Source organism: Myripristis murdjan, chromosome 19 (assembly GCF_902150065.1).
Source record: "Myripristis murdjan chromosome 19, fMyrMur1.1, whole genome shotgun sequence".
Classification (NCBI taxonomy): domain Eukaryota; kingdom Metazoa; phylum Chordata; class Actinopteri; order Holocentriformes; family Holocentridae; genus Myripristis; species Myripristis murdjan.
This window is the reverse complement of record NC_043998.1, coordinates 23458015-23475878: the sequence shown is the minus strand read 5'-3', so window position 1 is coordinate 23475878 and position 17864 is coordinate 23458015. Positions and strand designations below refer to the sequence as shown.

The following is a 17864-nucleotide window of genomic DNA, read 5'->3' as shown; positions in this document are numbered from 1 at the left end:
ATTCTGCGTTTATTACTGAGGTTGTAGTTTGCAGAGGTCTGCTACTGGACTGCATTATCCTGAGAGGTGTTTCTGATTTTTTGTCCTCCCTATTTAAATACAATGAGGGGGACAGAATAGTGGAAACAGCTGTCAGTAAAGTGCAGTCCAGTCCAACAGCAGCACTAACTATGAGCTCAGTGCCAAACACAGAAGTGAATGAACACCTCTGTTACCGTGACAACAAGACAATGGGCTTGTCTGGGATCAGCGCGGTGCGGTACCTGTGGTTTGGTCTCCTCCTCGTCCTTGTAGAAGAACAGCTGATCCGAGCGCAGCACAAACCAACGCAGCTGCCAGTTCTTCATGATGCTGCGCTGCTTCTTCAGCCAGCCGGCCTTCAGCGCCCCCTCCTGGAGGCTCGGGGAGGCCGGCCGGCACGAGCCCCGCGACACCTCGCCCATCACCATGCTCTTGGACCGGGCTACACACACACACACACACACATGGAACGAGGGGAGAGAGAGAGTGAAACATGAAACCCAGTAACCTGCTGAGTGGGGCTGTTTTTTTTTTTTTTTTTTTTTTTTTGATGATTTCAAGGTGAACAAAATGTTTTTGTTCCCAAACTGTCGTCTTTGCGGCAGAGCAGCTTTAGGCCGTCTGCACACGTGGTGTTTTTTCTCAACTGTCACAATTTTTTTTTTCTTCGTGGGGTTCAGCTGGACCACAGCCCAGTCACTCAGTCTGTCTCTGAGTCGCTGAGTCATGACGTCACACACTTTTATGTCAGCACATTCGTCATTAGGGCTGTGCGATATGACCTAAATCTCATAACATATAGGTCATTACACACCCCGATAACGATATGTATCAGGATGTAGCACATTTTCAATAAATTACCTGAATAAACAGTGTATAAAAAACAACCACATGGAGAGGCCTACTTATTTACTACATTTATTTTTTCATTTTTTACTTATTTATTACATTTTGAATTATATTCTTGATAAATAAAAGGCACCTTTGCGCACATTTTCAATTCAAAAGTAAACAAAATGTATAATATGTAAAAAAAAAAAAAGTGTAATGATGAAAAGAGTCTATCGGTGATCTGTACACACTTCTGGATGCTGGATCAATTTTTTTTTTCCAGGCAACAATAAAGCTGTGAATGCACCTTACTGAGCGACACAGCTGTTATATGCAGCGGTGTGTGTGTGTGCGGCTCCTGCAGAGGGCGCCGCCTGGGCTTCCTGCTCCTCCACAAACCTGGAACTGCACGCAGGGCGACGCCAGGCCGCTGAGGTCCGCTGGGATTTTTTTTTTTGCGTATTCTCTGTGTTTTTGTCCCGGTCGATGCGTAAGGAGAGCAAAGCGACCCACGTTTTGAAATGCTTCATAAGTGAGTGTGTGTGTACATTTACCAGAAATTAAAATTCATGTTACACACCTGCCGTAACCTCCAAGCCTTACTGAACCAGGCTGATATTCATGGCCGTAGCTATGAGGACACCGTGAGCTGGACCTCGGTAATTAGTTCATTTAAAAATAATAATCAACATTATTTAACTGTATAAATAATTAGGGATTGAAATCTGAGGAAGAGCCGCTGTGTGAAGACGGCCTCCCAGCAGTCACTGTTCATCTTAAGCCTGAAACAGTGGTGCTTTTACAGAACCAACATCTACACTTTCATCGTCATTTTCATTGTTTTGGGTTTTAGATTGATTAAAAAGAAAAAAAAAAAAGGAAAAAGAGAAATCGTATCAGTACCCCGTCGAGCACAGAGACGATTCAAACAGCCTCCGCTCCCTTTCAGCATCTTTCTTTATTCGCGTGTCTTTGACATCGTGTTTTCTCTCCTCCGCCCGTCTCTCTCTCTCTCTAATACAGACACACTCGCATTGCCACTTATTATGTATATGTATGTACACACACGCTCTGCCCGTTTAATCCACACACACACACACACACACACACACACACCAGGGCCTCAGGTGATTGGAGTCCCCCTCCATATCTGAGAGCCTTGGTAGAGACTTATTGTCTGTAGCCGCAGACCAGGAGGAGAGCAGAGGCTTTGAACTGAGATAATAGGACCACATGGGACTGGCTGACTGGCTGGATGACTGGATGACTGGATGACTGAATGACTCTCAGCGAACCAGAGGAACCTGAGCCGAGTCAAGGACAGGCTGAAAGGGAGGGGACGCCGGCTTTATGGCCGTGTCTGAATGCGTCTGCACGGTGTGACTGCTGTGCCCCCCCCCCCCCCCCCCCCCCCCCCTCTGTTTTATATAATTAGCGTTCAGATCAGGCTCGCACAGGAGCGGCCTCGGACGTAAATGGCTTTGAGGGCGCAACATGTATCGCTTCAACACCAATAAATCATCACCGCGTTAATTTTGAGAGGCCGGGATCGTTCCCCTAAACAAATGAGAAGCCTCTCTGTGGAGGTTTTCAGCGGCTGGCAGGCTTTAATCTGCGTCCTCCGCCGTTTGTCAGCAGGTGGGATTATGCAGGAAAAAAAGGCTGCGCTGCTTTACGGCACAAAAAAAGAAAGAGGGCGCTCTTCCTCCAGAGCAAACGGAGGTTATGGTTTCACTCATCGTTTCCATGTCAGAAGATGCAGAAATGATCGACAGAATGGCTTTTAGGATCACACACGTCTGACTGATGTGACAAAAACAAATATTTATTTTAATCTCCTTTATCCCTTGGTGTTCTTTTTTATATCCTACCTTTTATTCCTGATTTTATTCTCTTACACACAGTGTTCCTTAGGTCTGGAAATGTGTGGAAATGTGAGGAAAAAGTCTGGAGAAACATTTCAGTTTCCAGAGTTTTGCCTCTGTGTGCACTTTTCTGAAATGTGTCGTTTATAAAATCACAACAAACGAGTTATGATGCGTTTTCCGTTTTGAGGACGCCATGTTTTACACTCAGAGTGTGGGCGAGAACATTTCCCGTGGCTGGCAATTTTCAGACAAACTGGCGAATTCATCCAGTATTCTTTGAAAACGGTTAGCGAAGGATCTGAAATCAAAAGCAAAAGCGCTGTGATGTGAATGATGCGCTAAATGATCTGACATATAAGGAGAAATCAGCGTGCAAAAGAAAAAAATCACACAGAGCTTTTAAAAGCATCATCTGCACCAAGAATACATTTTTTTTTTTTTTTTTTTTTTTAGGGCTGAATAATTTACAGGGCTGCTGTAGCCTGGAAAAATCTACAGAGAGGTCTGGAAAAGTGTGAAATTTTGAAATGGAAAATTTATAGGAACCCTGTACACCTCTCCTCTCCTGCTATCCACTTTTTTATCTGCTGTTGAAAGTGGTTTTATTTTCATTCTACACCCTTTTTATTTCCATTTTTTTATAACCTATTTTAAGTTTTTCTCCTTATCTCCTTTTTCTCCTCATGATCTGTTTTATTGTGTGAAGCACTTTGTCGTGTTACATTGTTTTTTGTATGAAAAGTGCTACACAAATAAAGTCTGACTTCGATTTGAAAAGTTAAAATATTTCCTGACTTTTGTGCTTACAGCCAGTGCATAAAAATCACCAGAGATAGCAGATTTGCAGGGAGCGAGGTCTAATTGAAATGAATGGCGAATGGTGGAAAGCTGATGGGCGAAAATAAAGAAGACTGGAATATGAAAATAGAAATAAGACATATTAGATATAGGCAGTAGAAGCTTAAACTTTTTCCTGTTGGATTTTTATCAACCAGCAGAAGAAAGAAGTAGAAAGTAGAAATCACTTTTATTCTCACTTAATTTGAAAAGAGCGCTTCCAGCCTCCATCATCTGATTGGCTAATGCAGATTCTGCAGTCCAGAAACGTTGGATGGTTTTAACTGGATGACGTATCATCAGTCTGTCCTCCAGGCAGCAGATCAGCCTCAGAGAAAATCCAACGGCTCACTCACTTTTTGACTGATACTAAATCTAAAAAAATACTAAAAAAAAAAAAAATCTTAAAAATACTAAAATAAATTCTGATGAACTATATCTCTGGGGTGAGATGAAGGCTGCCAGTTGTCTTGGACTCATTTGCTTAAACTATTAATTTGACAAGGATGCAGTGATTATTAAAAATGCTGCATGTTGCACTGTTAGATATTGCCTCAGGATGTTCCTCATGTTAAAAAATAAATAAATAAAAGGCAATTGGAAAGACAAACACATCCTTATTCTGTTGCATTTTACCTTTTGACGATTATCAATTTAATAAACCAATCCAACTTAATCTATGCAGCACATTTCACATAATTAAACGCAACGTGATTTAAGAGACTGACGCTCATCCTGTGCGGCTTGCAGGGATTAAATAAGCCCCGATTCCCTGGGTCCCTGCAGTTATTACAAAAAAAAACAACATAATAATAGCCAGGAGCGCACAGGTCAGGGTCACACGTCACCTTGACAACAGATGGAAAAAAAAAAACTAGGATGTCAACACAAAGTGGCGTTTGAAGAAGGAGCTTTGAAAAGAAACGAGGGAAGAGAGGAAGAGAGATTTTTTTTTTTTTTTTAAAGAAAGCAAATTAGAGCAAATCCAAGAGGGGAGATGACAGGAATGTAATTTCAGTGGGGGGGGAGGGGATCCGTCTGACACTGATATCTACTTATTTTATGGCCTGATGATTATGCCACAAGTTTTAAGATAATTTATAAATGCCATCATCAATAAACACAGAAATTTCGCTGCTCATTGTTGGGAGCGTGCTCAAGACTTCAGACACACACACACACACACACACACACACATGCACACGCACACACGCAACAAACCAGATTTTCCGTCTGCAGATGGAAAAGGCCATATCTGTGAGGGAGCTGCAGCCTGCACAAGCAAACAAGACAAAGCTATTTGATGATCATGTATAATTTATAGAAACCAATTGTGCAGACATCCTCTCTCTCTCCGCTGGTGAGCACCGCACACACACACACACACACACACACACACACACACTGAATCAATGCTCAGAGGGAAGAGGGAAGGGATGAACGTGGAGGGGGGATGAAAATCAATGTTTATTCTTTCTTCTTCCCTCATCTCTCTCTCCTGGATGCAGACGGAGGGAAGAACAGGACCCGCAGTCTGCTGTCCGTTGTGTTTCCCTGTCGCTCTGAAAAGCCGCTCGCTGTTCAGGCGGAGGCGTCGGTCGTTTCCAGAATGAGGTGCGGGCGACCCTTTTCCCACTGACCTTGCTCACCAAGCAGCCATTTTGAACTGGCGTCACAATCCCTGTCTGGAGGATTGGTGGAGAAAATTAGCCCGACAGACCGGCAGCCCCTCTAAAATCCAGAGAATAAACTCCGAAATGCTGCGTGTTAAACGGAGCTACCACATCAACGAAAACTGTCAAAACCCAATTTTTTTTTTTTTTTTTGTGAAGGTGTGAATTTTCCCAGGTGGAAATGCCGTTTATCTCCACCAGGTGGCGACCTGGAGGGGATCACGTGTTCAGTCATATGCATCTGTCTGCAGCTGATCTTGGATACTACTGTAGGGGTGTACAGCCATTGCACATCTGTATTCGGGTTCGGATTCTGGCTTTTAAAAAAAACTTCGGATTTGTTATTCAGATTCAGGAAGAAACTGGAAGTGGGCGCGCTAGAGACTTCCACCGAGCTAGCCGGCTAACTTCCAGTTAAGCTCTCGGCTAACTAGAACGGGAATAAAATAATTTAATTGTGCGGCTCTTCTAGACTTTCCAAACAGAATCAGACTGAATGGATTAAATTCTGCTAGTGAAACCAGTCGTTTCGCGGCGGCTGTGACACTCAAAAATGTATCCACCGTTTTACAGCTGCTTCTTTTCCCGTTATTGTCTATGAGAAAAATGCTTTTTGGGCCACAGTGCATCACGCACCAACATGTTTTTTGTTACGTTTTGTTTTAATCTCTTGTAATTGGCTCAAAACACGCATCCAAACATGTTTTGTTTTTTTTTTCTTTAGAAAACAGCTCCCGAATAATGAGGAGAAACTTTGGACAGAAAAACGATTTGGGATCAAAGCATTATTTGTGTACTTCCGAATATTGTATCTGGGTTCGGGTACATACCTATACTCCTGGACCTGTAACTGTAATAATTTTTAAAAAAAATTTACGCCCCTCCCCAAACAGCGAATACATGCTGAATCCGGTGCAAGCAAGAGGAAAAAAAAACAAAATAAAAGCAGAAGAAGGTTGAGTGTCCGTGCTGTTTAACTGAAAATTTGCTTCGGGCCCCATTTTGGTCTGGAGCTGCTCTGGTCATTATTTAATTAACCACTTATTTATTTATTCAGTATTTAATTAACCACTTATTTATTTATTCATTATTTAATTAACCACTTATTTATTTATTCATTATTTAATAACCACTTAACCACTTATTTATTTATTAGTAGTACTTACTGCTGGCCTTTTAAAGTGTTTTTTCTGATGTCTTTTATTTTGTATTTTGAATTTGTGGATACTGCTGGAAGATGTGAATTTCCCTCGGGATGAATAAAGTATCTATCTATCTGTCTATCTATCTATCTATCTATCTATGCTGCGCTGCTTTAAAACCATTAAAAAACCTGTTTTCTATTGAATTTGAACACTAACTCACACTGAGAGCATTCTTCTAGTTTCACATGTGATTTATTTAACTGCACGTGGAATTAGTTTCTCCAAAATGCCACTGTGGCGGCGTCTGGAAGATGATTTTTTTTTTTTTTTCCGTTTCTCATTTCTCATTTATGGCTCAAACTGCTTGTGGAGGCGTTTGGCTTGCAGGTAGAACATTCATCTCATGAGTTCCCCGTGAAACAAACAGTACACGTAAAAGTTCAGTTTCACCTGTAGTGCAGAATATCCATCCAGATGGTTTGTGTGTGATTTGGTGAGGTTTCCGTTCTGTCTCCCTTCACCCCGATACAACAGAGCCGGATGAGGATTAACTCAAAAAATGTCAAAAATGTGAAGAGTTTGGTTGGGAACTATTTCTGATGAAGAACACCCGCAGCCTGTATCCATCCGCCAACAGTGGAAACCTCACCAAATCACATGTGGATGGACAGATGGCACTGGAGGTACGCAGAAAAATATATATGTTTTGTATTTTGGGTGTATTTAAGTGAAGTTGTTCTATTTAAAACATGAGATTTCTCGATTTAGCATTAAGCATGTTTGTTGGATTAGATGTTTTTAATCCTTTGAGGGTTGGATTGGATGATATTTTGTTGGCACAGAGCTAAGCTAGACTGACTTGTTGATCTTCCTCTCCTCCTCCTCCTCCTCCTCCTCATGGCTCCTGCTCTAATAGCCCGATCTCATTAGAGCTGCATGTCATATGAATCATATGAAATGTGTATGTTACATTAACCTCCCTCCCATTTCCCAGCATCCCTCTCTCCCTCTCTCTCTCTCTCTCTTTACCAATCTGGTCAGACCTTCACCTTTCCCCTCTCTCGTTTCTGCCCTCTCCTCTCTCTCCTCCTCCATCTGTCCGCTTTACTTTGACGTATTTCTCTCGTTTCTTCATCTTGTATTAATTCCACTTTTTTTTAAAATTTTTTCTTCTCCAGTCTGGTGTTTAAATCCCTCCATCTCCCTCTAGTTCCTCCTTCCCTCCTTCGCTCCACTTCCTCTTTTCCCTCCTCGTGTCGAGTACAGCTGCTCCTCCTGAATCATAGCTCTGTTATTAGACTGCAGGACACACACACACACACTCTCTCACACACACACTGTTAATTATCACCACTGCAGCCTCATTTCAGCTTTTGTTCATAATAAATTGCTTCTTGGATTAAGAACAAAATCTCACCTAATAAATACGTTTTTTTTAATCCAAATGACTTCCATTGTTTGGCAGACAGAGCCAATTTTCAGCACTGATGAGCTTTCCTCACTCAGAGAAAAAAAAAAAACAAAAAACATAAAAACCCCTATCACATAGCAAATAGCGCCTGTTTATTATCCTACTTATTCACCTACAGAGCAGTATGGGAAGTTTACATTAAAATTCTCTGCATGAAATTTCCCCCCCAGTGCTTAATAGGCTTATAAAAATAAAAATAAAGAATCTTGCAGGTAGACATTGCAAGCCATTGATGGACAGCGTCATTATTAATAAATTAAAAGAGACTCTTCATAATCTTTTTATTGTTTTATTTTTATTATTACTTTGGTGGTTTTGCTGCCTTTTTGTTTTGTCTTGTATTATTTTTATTTTTGTATTTTTTTTCATTCCCTAACCCATATTTTACTATTCATTTTGTTGGAGTTGTGTTTGTTGTTTACCTTGTAATTATTCTATTTTAAAAGAAAGTAATGTAAATAGTTTATTTTTAGTAGCTGTAGTATTAATATTACATATCAGTGACGTCGCTCCAGGGCAGTCAGCTGATTTTTACCAGATTTTTCTTCTTTATTTTGACAAGAAACCCTCCTCTCGTCGGATCATTGGTCCCTGACGCTTCAGGGATCAGCAGGATAATGTTGATTATACTGTTAAAGGAGCAGTACAAAGTTTTTTCTACCGTCGTTTTGGTTTATATCTGCAGGCTGTTGATTGAGATTTTGATCAGTGCTGGGAAATCGGTAATTACTTCACCAGGAGGTGAGATTAATGTCCTCAACTCATTTTCATCTGGGCTGCCTTTGAATAAAAACTGGAAGATGGAGACACTTGGAGACACACAGCGGTCTTCCTCTGACTAATTCTGTGAGTTTTATCGACTATTTTAATGTTTAAAGCGACACAAGGGACAAGAATCCAACTTGTGCAAAAACAAATCAAAACAGCCCAACTTTTAGCGTCTTTACACACGGCTACACAAGCCCTTCAGACCCCAGAAATCAACTCAGTGAAATGTTGATTTATTTATGTCTCTGTTTGACAGACTCGCCTTAAAAGTGTCTGTCAATATGTTCATAAAAAGGTACATTAACGATATAATGTGCTGTATTCCTTCATCTAAATGCGACTGTAAATGCAGAGTTTTAGCAGTTCTTTCTGTTGTCCATTACAACATTATGTTATATTTTAGGATTAATTTACAGTTGATGGATGTGTGTGTGTGTGTGTGTGTGTGTGTGTGTGTGTGTGTGTGTGTGTGTGTGTGCTGTGTCAGAATAAAAGAGCAGCTCTGTTGAACACACCAGCGGCCGAGTGGAACATAAAGCAGTGATCCACGTCTGAGTCACACCGCGCTATTCTCATGTGTGTTACACTCTGTGTGTGTGTGTGTGTGTGTGTGTGTGTGTGTGTGTGCCAAGCGCTACTACCCCGCTGTGCCAATTTGGACCTTTCAGCCCGGGGTGATTCAGTCGTTCCTTGGCTCGTCTTTGGGCGTAGCTGCACTGTGGTCACTCGGCTGTAGTGCAGGAAAGGAGGCCGTTTTACTGTAAAAGCCCCGTTTTTGCATAATGCCTGCAATTCACTTAGAGAGAGTGTGTGTTTGTGGCGCATTCACTTACAGTAGATAGTAGTTAGGGAGGGGCTGAGTCAAACGTGAGTCATCTAATGGCTCAGAGGATGCAACATGATGCCTATATATCGTGTGTGTGTGTGTGTGTGTAGGTATGTGTGTTTGTGTGTTTCTCTGTTATGACATTTAGTTTATGTAAATCGGCGCCGCTCTGTGCGTCATGTTGTTTCAGTCATGGATGAATAAACGTGACATGGAGCCGAATGTCCGGGAACACCAGATGAACCGGCAGCTCGTCCAGCCTATGAGCTCATTTTAAATAAAAAATAAATAAATAAATAAATAAATAATGAAACGATGTGATATCATGAACATTTTGTTTCAGTTACATGCTTAAGCAGGCCGGCCGTACACACTCGTAAAACCATGAGCTCAACCTCTCAGCGGTCGAAAAAGGGAGAGCGGGCGTTTGGGCTGTACGTTCGCTGGGGTTTGACTGAAAGCCGCCCCGCTGCTGCGATTTAACGCTGATGAATTCATGACCTCAGATTCTCCTGTTCACGCTGCACTCAGCAAGATTTTTCATGTTGAAATCCACTGATGCCAGAAGTGCTTTACACAGCCACACATGTTGGAGAACGTCTCGCCAAAAAAAAACAACAAAAAAACGACTATGCCTCCCGATCTCCACGCCATTTGGTTCTTAAATACCGTATTTCACCAATTAATCGCCCGGCCGCAAATAGCCGCCTGGTTCTTTTAAACGCCTGGGGTCTGCACCCATTTTGCGTATTAAACACCCACCCGAATATCCGCTGGGGTGATTATTTGCATCATAATGAGGTAAACCCAAAATAAGGCTACTCACCTTATTTTTGCAGAAGTCAACAGTTAGCCGCACAATAACTGTGCGGCACTTCCGTTTTCTGTCAAAATAAGAGCGCTAGCTAACGTTAGAAAAAAAGGGTGTACCGTAATCTTAAATCGACCGACTGTAAATATGTTGGACAGTAACTGTCATCACAATAATGGCCTGGTGCAGGTCTGTGCAAAAATAAATAAAGGCCTGCAGTGAATAGCCGCCTGGTTCTTTTAAACGCCTGGGGTCCAAGTCGATTTTGCGTATTAAACGCCCGGGCGATTAATTGGGGAAATACGGTATTACAATACACTACTCACAAAAAGTTGGGGATATTTGGCTTTTGGGTGAAATTTATGGAAAATGTAAAAAGTTCACGCTACAGTGATATTATATCATGAAAGTAGGGCATTTAAGTAGAAGCATGCACTGGTGATTTCCTCATCTCAAACAATTTCTTGAAACAAAAGCCAACAACAGTGGTGGATATACCACAACAAGAAATGTCAGTGTCAATAACTTGTCATGTGCCCTTGAGCAACAATTACAGCTTGACAACGACGTCTCATGCTGTTCACAAGTCGACTTATTGTCTGCTGAGGCATGGCATCCCACTCTTCTTGAAGGGCGGCCCTCAGGACATTGAGGTTCTGGGGTACAGAGCTCCGAGCCTCTACACGGCGACTCAGCTGATCCCATAGGTTTTCTATGGGATTCAGGTCTGGAGAAAGTGCAGGCCACTCCATCTGAGGTACCCCAGTCTCCAGCAGCCGTTCCCTAATGATACGACCTCCATGAGCTGGAGCATCAAACACCTGATGTGAATTTTGCCGTTAAACTCCTTGTTAGAGAACAGCAACTTGTGCAAAAAGTACTGAAACATTGAACAGTTGGACATGTGCATTCAAAAGTTACAGAAGGTCACATTAAGTTCACCTGTAAAGGTTAGAATGCATTTTAGGTTCATCCTGAAATTTCACCCGAAAGCCGAATATCCCTAACTTTTTCTGAGTACTGTATGTTGCATTACCTTTACCATGTCATTTTTGGTGCATAATCCTAACGTTTCCCTGACTGTAACCGAGTGGTTTCGGTGCCTAACCTTAACCACGCGACAGCGACACGATACAGAAACGAGAGAGTCCATTGCGCCTCAGTTGAGAACGCAGTTTAGTTGTGAGGGAACGTCATTTTTAGGAGACAGGCTCGTCCACATACAGAAAGAAGAAAAGACGTCATGATTGTTCAACATCCTAACTCTCAGTTTTCACCCACAGTCGACGATCCGTGAAGGTAAAGCTGTCGTTTTCTCTTCCCGGGAGGTGAGAACGTCTTTTTAAAAGTCGCTTTCATGTCCAATCTGTTTCCAGTCATGCAGCAGGATTTATCATCTGCCGGACAGGATGACATATCCTGCTGCGGTCTAATTGGCCGATGTGACAAGTCGTTATGCGCTTTCAAACTACAAGACAGCGACAGAAATAACCAGCGTGCCTGACAGCGATCGACACGGCGTACAGACCGACGGTTTGGCCGGCTGATGTATTATTTCGACGTGTTCCTGGAATAAACGGCTCACGAGGAGAACGCCCCGTCTTCGTTCACCGAGGCGCTAAATATTCATCCCACTTTGATCAAATAAAACTCCGGTGTCAAGTGTGTGCAATGATCTTTGCAGGAGGTGAAGAACTGACTGTTCAAATTTACCAACATCTTTTATGTTTGGGCTCAATTTGACCCCAGCAGTTACCTCCACTAAATTATTAGAACTAAAATTGTTCCCAAAGTTTATGTGTCAGGTGCTTAATGTTTCTTTGCTGACGACTCCCACTTATACATCCAGTATTCCTATTACGCCACTATGGAAAAATATTCAAATCACCATAAAATCTCACTGACTGACCTAAACTTGGAAAGAAATATTAATTTTTGGTGTTTTAATGGCTTTATATTATTTCTAAGTACAGATTTTTGTTATTTATAAGCGATGCGTTACAAAGTGTGTACAGGACATTGAAAACATATCATCATGTGAATTTCAGGTTTACCCGGTAGTGCCCATTACATTAGGAACACTTAAATATGAAGCAAAAAAAATGATGTTAATCGTTTATTTAGAGACGTTAAACATTGAATGGGGTCAAATTGACCGCAAACATAATAGGAGGGTTAAACTTGGGATCCTAGCTGGACTCACTGATGTTAAATCTTTAAATCTTTCTCCTCACTCGTCTCTTTAGTTTTGATATGAAACGTCACATGAAAAGATTCAGTGATTTTTGACAGAAGAATTTTGCCAAGATGCCAAGATCCAAGATGCAAAGACATTTCCTTCATTCCTTAAATTTATAGGAATGGCCTGCAGATTTTAGAGGTGTAAATTGTTCTCTTACTGTATCATCATCATCATCATCATCATCATCATCATCACCGGGCAGTGAAACTAGGCTTCATATCTGCTGTGAAAAGGACAAAACGCCTCCCCACTCCTCAGCGAGTGCTCCTTTTTTTTCCTGTCCTCCTATCCTGCATGATCAAGGGACACTTGATCTATCTGGGAATACGTTATCTGTCGGCCGTCCTGCACGCGCTGACTGCCTGTGATGTCGGCGATAAAAAGAATAAAGCAGCGAGTCTCATTTTAAAACGTGAAGAAGAAGAAGAAGAAGAAAAAAAAAACCCGTCATGGAACAAATGTTGCAAGATGAACAAATGGCCGTCTGCGTACAGCAATGAAAACACAAGTGGTATGACAGAGGGGACACATGATACTACATTCACATCACACACACACACACACACGCCAACACACACACACACACCAGCCACACTCCAGGGCCCTGTGATATCGCTTAATGCAGTTAGGAGCCGTGTATTTATCATGAGCAGGAAATGGATGTATGGCTCCTGTGTGCATCATATAGCAGCACATCCATTATGATGCTGCGGCGAGCATTCACAAAAGCGAGGCAGTGTTACTCTGATGGATAAATCACACACACACACACATATGCACACACACACACACACATAGGAGCATGTTTGAGGAATTCAATTTCATTAATCTGGTTGTTGCGTGGTGATTTATGGAGCACGGCGAACGGCACAGGAGAGTTACAGGTGCATCAGGCCGCTATTTCCCGTTAGCCTATCGCTGCTGATTAATGTTTTAACCGTTTCACTGCTCCAGAGGCCTCTACGTGTGTGTGTGTGTGTGTGTGTGTGTGTGTGTGTGTGTGTGTGTGTGTGTGTGTGTGTGTGTGTGTGTGTGTGTGTGTGTGTGTGTGAGAGTGTGGTGTAGCCTTCACTGCCAGGCTGGAGGTGTGGCCCATAAACGTGCAGCCTGGATGTAAAAGCTGCAACGGAGTGCAACTACACTGCAATAGCATGTCAGTGTGTGTGTGTGTGTGTGCACTGTGCATGTGTGTGTGTGTGTTATCTGCCCAGTTTTTTATGTCCCATTAATATTCTTCTCTTCAAAGCCGTGTGTGTGTGTGAGCTTCATCGCTGCAGAGTGTTAACCGTGCGCTTATGTGCATATTTTATCTTCTCGTCTGCTGGTGCGTGCATGTGTGTGTGTGTGTGTGTGTGTGTGTGCATGCATGTATGTGTGTGTGTTACAGTATATTTTTGCGCATGCTGCAGGGAAGTAGTGTCAGTGTGTTGCTTCATGGCAGGACGTTTCCATGAGAAAACCATGGTAACGCACATCAAAAAGACTGACAGAGCGGGCGGGCGAGCGAGGGAGGGAGCGAGCGAGCGAGGGAGCGACGCCGCTGATATGCGGGTAATTAACGCCGCCGCACGATTCCTGATGCCAGCAGAGTGAAACCGGGCCGGACTCACATGAGAGCGCTCGCAGGGCAGGTGTCTCTAACGGAGCCGCTGCTCATCGGCCTGATTCTGTCCTGTTTCATTCTGCTGCAGTTTATGTTCAGCCTGCGGCGGAAAAACGATCTCACCGGTTGAGTTTAAACGTAAAAGGCCAAATTAGTCCAGTCATTTTATGAAAAAACCTAGGACAAACTGCAAGAGAAGCAAACTCAACTGATTTTGTATCCTCAGTTTGTCCTGAGTGAGGGAAAAAAGTCCCAAGAAATCCCACTGGTGGAAAGTTTTGAAAATCACCTATAAATGACCATATAATACCAAAAAACACTGTTTTTAACACACAGGTGAAAGGGGTTCAACATTTTACTTTCAGATATCACTATAAAAATTCACAAGTTGATTACACACACAAAGACAAGAAAAAAAGTCAATGACACGTTCTTTGAATTATTCTGTTTACACATGCATATCACACATTATCTGATTTGATATGCGCTAATAAGGAATATAAGGAATAAATGCCAGAAGAGACATTTAAACAGTGAATTAAAAGGTTACTATATATATAGCAACCTTGAATTAAAAGGTTACTAAGGTCACCAGTATGTTTTTTTTTTTTTTTTTTTTATCCCCACAGCCATGGGTTCCCTGGCTTGATTTCCAAGGCTAGAGTTTGAATTATATGCAAAAAAAAAAAAAAAAAAAAAAGGTCTGTGGTTAATAAAAGCAGGAATGGTTACCGAACTGAGATACGTTCATGACACCGAGCGAATTGATAGATAGATAGATTTACTTTATGGATCCCAAACTGGGAAATTCTCATGTTACAGCATCAATAGAAACATAAAATAGAAACATGAAATAAAGTAAATTGCGTCAGTCCCCTCGAGCACTGAGAGATGCCGTTGTGCCAAATGACATTTGGTACCAAGTTTCAGTACCCAGCGAGTAAATCCTATCAGTGATCCAGTAAACATGCAGCATGATCTAATGATGCTGCTGATTGGCTGTTTTTACACGTCACAGAGGCGTGAAGGAGAAACCCTACACGTTACACCCTGAACGTCAAAAAAGAGATTTTATGACGAGATTTTATCACATTGATACTGAAAATTGTATCGTTCAGGATCCGGGATCGAAGTCAAGGTTTGAACAATATCCAGCCCTAAACATGAGCCGAATAACTTTCGATGTTTTGTTCTGCGACTTCAATTGCATAAGCATCTCAGCTGTGAATGTTTACGCCGTTATCGACGTTACTTCAGGGCAACACGAGCGCTTTTGACTTTCACTTTTGACTATCTGAGCCTTCATAATCTGTCAGCTTTGGTTTTTTTTTCTTTCTCTTTTTGGTTAATTTTATTAGGAAGACAGCGAGTTAGGGACTCACGTTCGTCCACAGTCCAGCAACCAGAGAACAGAACTGCTTTGACTCGTCCTGCTGAGATTATTTCTGACTTCAGAGCGTCTCTGGCTGCAACAATATTCATGTAACACCTCATTTCTGTTACTGAAGTCTCCCTTTCCTGAATCCATCCTCTCCAACACGACATTAGCAGGTCTTTCTTGACGCCTGTACGTCTGAGTGAGTTGGTCGGTGAGAGCTTCACCGGGGCTTTTTCTCAATGAAACGCACAGCAACAGATCATGCACTAAAGACCGCATGTGCCACATTCCCGCGTCCTTACGGGGCTTCATGCAGCGAACGTGACGCCGTCAGCAGCGAGGCACCAGTTTCCTGAAGGCATGCGGAGAACGCGCCTCTCGTGCAGAATCGCAATCTTTTTCAATTTTCAGCGTCTTAACAGGACAGGAACGCCCCCGGGATCGTTTGCATTCCCACGTCTTCGAATTCATGGGGGCGAAAGCGATAGAGAACGCTGAGAATGCTTTTTTTTTTTTTTTTTTTTACGTCTCTGCGTGGCCCTTGGCTTTCTGTCAATCAGTGAATCACAAACATTTTCGCTGAAACCTCCACGTCGCTTGAACCTATTTGACACGGTGATGCTGTGATGAATTAACCTCCAGCTTACAAAAGAAAAGGCACAGAATTTAAATCACTAAGTCAGCTGTTTGGTTTTGCCCGCCTCGTAATCTGCAAATATGTGGCTTTAATCCATTCTAATTTGTAACATTCAGATAATTTTTTTTTCAATGAGGGATTACACATTTCTATCTCGTCACCAGGCTCTGTTCAATTCACCAGAACCACAACCAGCTGTACCGCCGTATCATGAAGATTAGCACAAGGAATGAAGTAACACACACACATGCCCACATTTATATATACATATGCACAGATAACACACACACACACACACACACACACAGCAGCTGATGGCAGCCTGATAAGTCGGAGCGCTGCAGCGATGAAACCAGAGCTGCGGCTCGCTGCCTAATAGAATTCACACCGGCCGGCTGTGTGTTGTGTGTGTGTGTGTGTGTGTGTGTGTGTGTGTAGTAGAATGCTAATGCGCGCTGGAGGCTTCCAGCGTGGGCCGATCCGCCGCTTCATTCAGAAAATATGTGACAGCAGCGTAGCGGTGCAGAGTGAGCGCGGATGAGAAAGTGGGAATAACGAGCTGATCTGCTGCAGAAATTAAATGTGTTTTCTTCGCATGCAAAAACTAAAAAGTCACCGGTTTGCAAAAAAAGTGCAGAGCTGCACCGTTTACTGATCGCTAGACGGACGGGTCGAGCCGGTGCATCAGAAGTGAATTTGCCCTCAGTCCCAGTGAGACGAGGCGAGGAGTGATGCATCACTCAGACATGAACAAGCAGAGGAAAAGAGCAAAGAACAAGCGAAGCGAGTCGTACCTCTCCTGGTCTGTCTGATCTTTGGGCTCAGCATGGCTGTCATCGCTCGTCCTCACTTTCTCCTCTCGGCATGTTCATGTACGTCCAGCACCGCACCCCTCTCTCTCTCTCTCTCTCTCTCTCTCTCCTCTCTCTCTCTCTCCTCTCTCTCTCCTCTCCTTCCTCTTCTGCCTCTGACCTTCTGCAGTGCTGCCGGCAGCTAGGGGGTTGGGTGAAGAGAGAGGGAGGAGGGAGGAGAATGGAAAGAGAAGGGGGGGAGGTGATGGTGGTGGAGGAGGAGGAGGAGGAGGAGGAACTCCCCCTTTTTTTTCTCTCTCTCTCTCTCTCTCTCTCGTCACACGCGCTCAGTGGCCTCCACCCCTCCCCGTTGCATTATTCATAGCAGAACGTCCGCCTAGCCCGTGTGTGTGTGTGTGTGTGTGTGTGTGTGTGTGTGTGTGTGTGTGTAGGGGGGTGCCTGTTTACGCCTGATGGCAACACTCGCTCCTCCAGGTCAGGGTGTTTAGGGATGGTGTGTGTGAAAGAGAGAGAGAGAGGAGGGGTGTTAATCTAGCAGGTGTCTCCTCCTTCTGCTCTTAATGAAGCTGTTGAGGTCGTCACTTTATCTGCACCTCCCTCCCTTAATCACTCGTTTTCCACCCATCCTCCCATCTTCTGCTCTCTCCTCCTGCCTCTCTCTCTCTCACCATCCCCATCTCTGCTCTCGTTCGTTTCCGTCTCTGCATTTCACTGCCTTTTCTCTCGTTGCCTCCTAATCATCTCCCCTCTTTTACATCTGCCGCTCTTTTCCTCCCTTATAATCAGTTTCCTGCTGCCAGTTTCTCCCCCCGTCCGTCCGTCGTTCCTCGGCTATCGAGGAACGATGCTGCGTTCAGTTCGAAGCCGGAGGTCGGAAATTCCCGTCTCGTAGGTTTGCTAATTACAGCTTGTGTTCGTTCCAGTGGCCCGGCTCGGAAAAA

General features: G+C 43.2%; 1 protein-coding gene across 1 annotated transcript in view; it reads right to left on the bottom strand.

The window, feature by feature from the left end:
- The window catches only part of arhgap22b (Rho GTPase activating protein 22b), a 54043-nt gene extending 37052 nt beyond the window's left edge, over positions 1-16991 (bottom strand). The window contains exons 1-2 of the mRNA XM_030078437.1: positions 16906-16991; positions 264-463 (exon numbers count right to left, since the gene is read on the bottom strand). Of these exons, the coding sequence (XP_029934297.1) occupies positions 264-463; positions 16906-16948 (243 nt within the window). The 5' untranslated portion in view covers positions 16949-16991. The remainder of the gene's footprint in view (positions 1-263; positions 464-16905) is intronic.
- Positions 16992-17864: the final 873 nt, after the last annotated feature.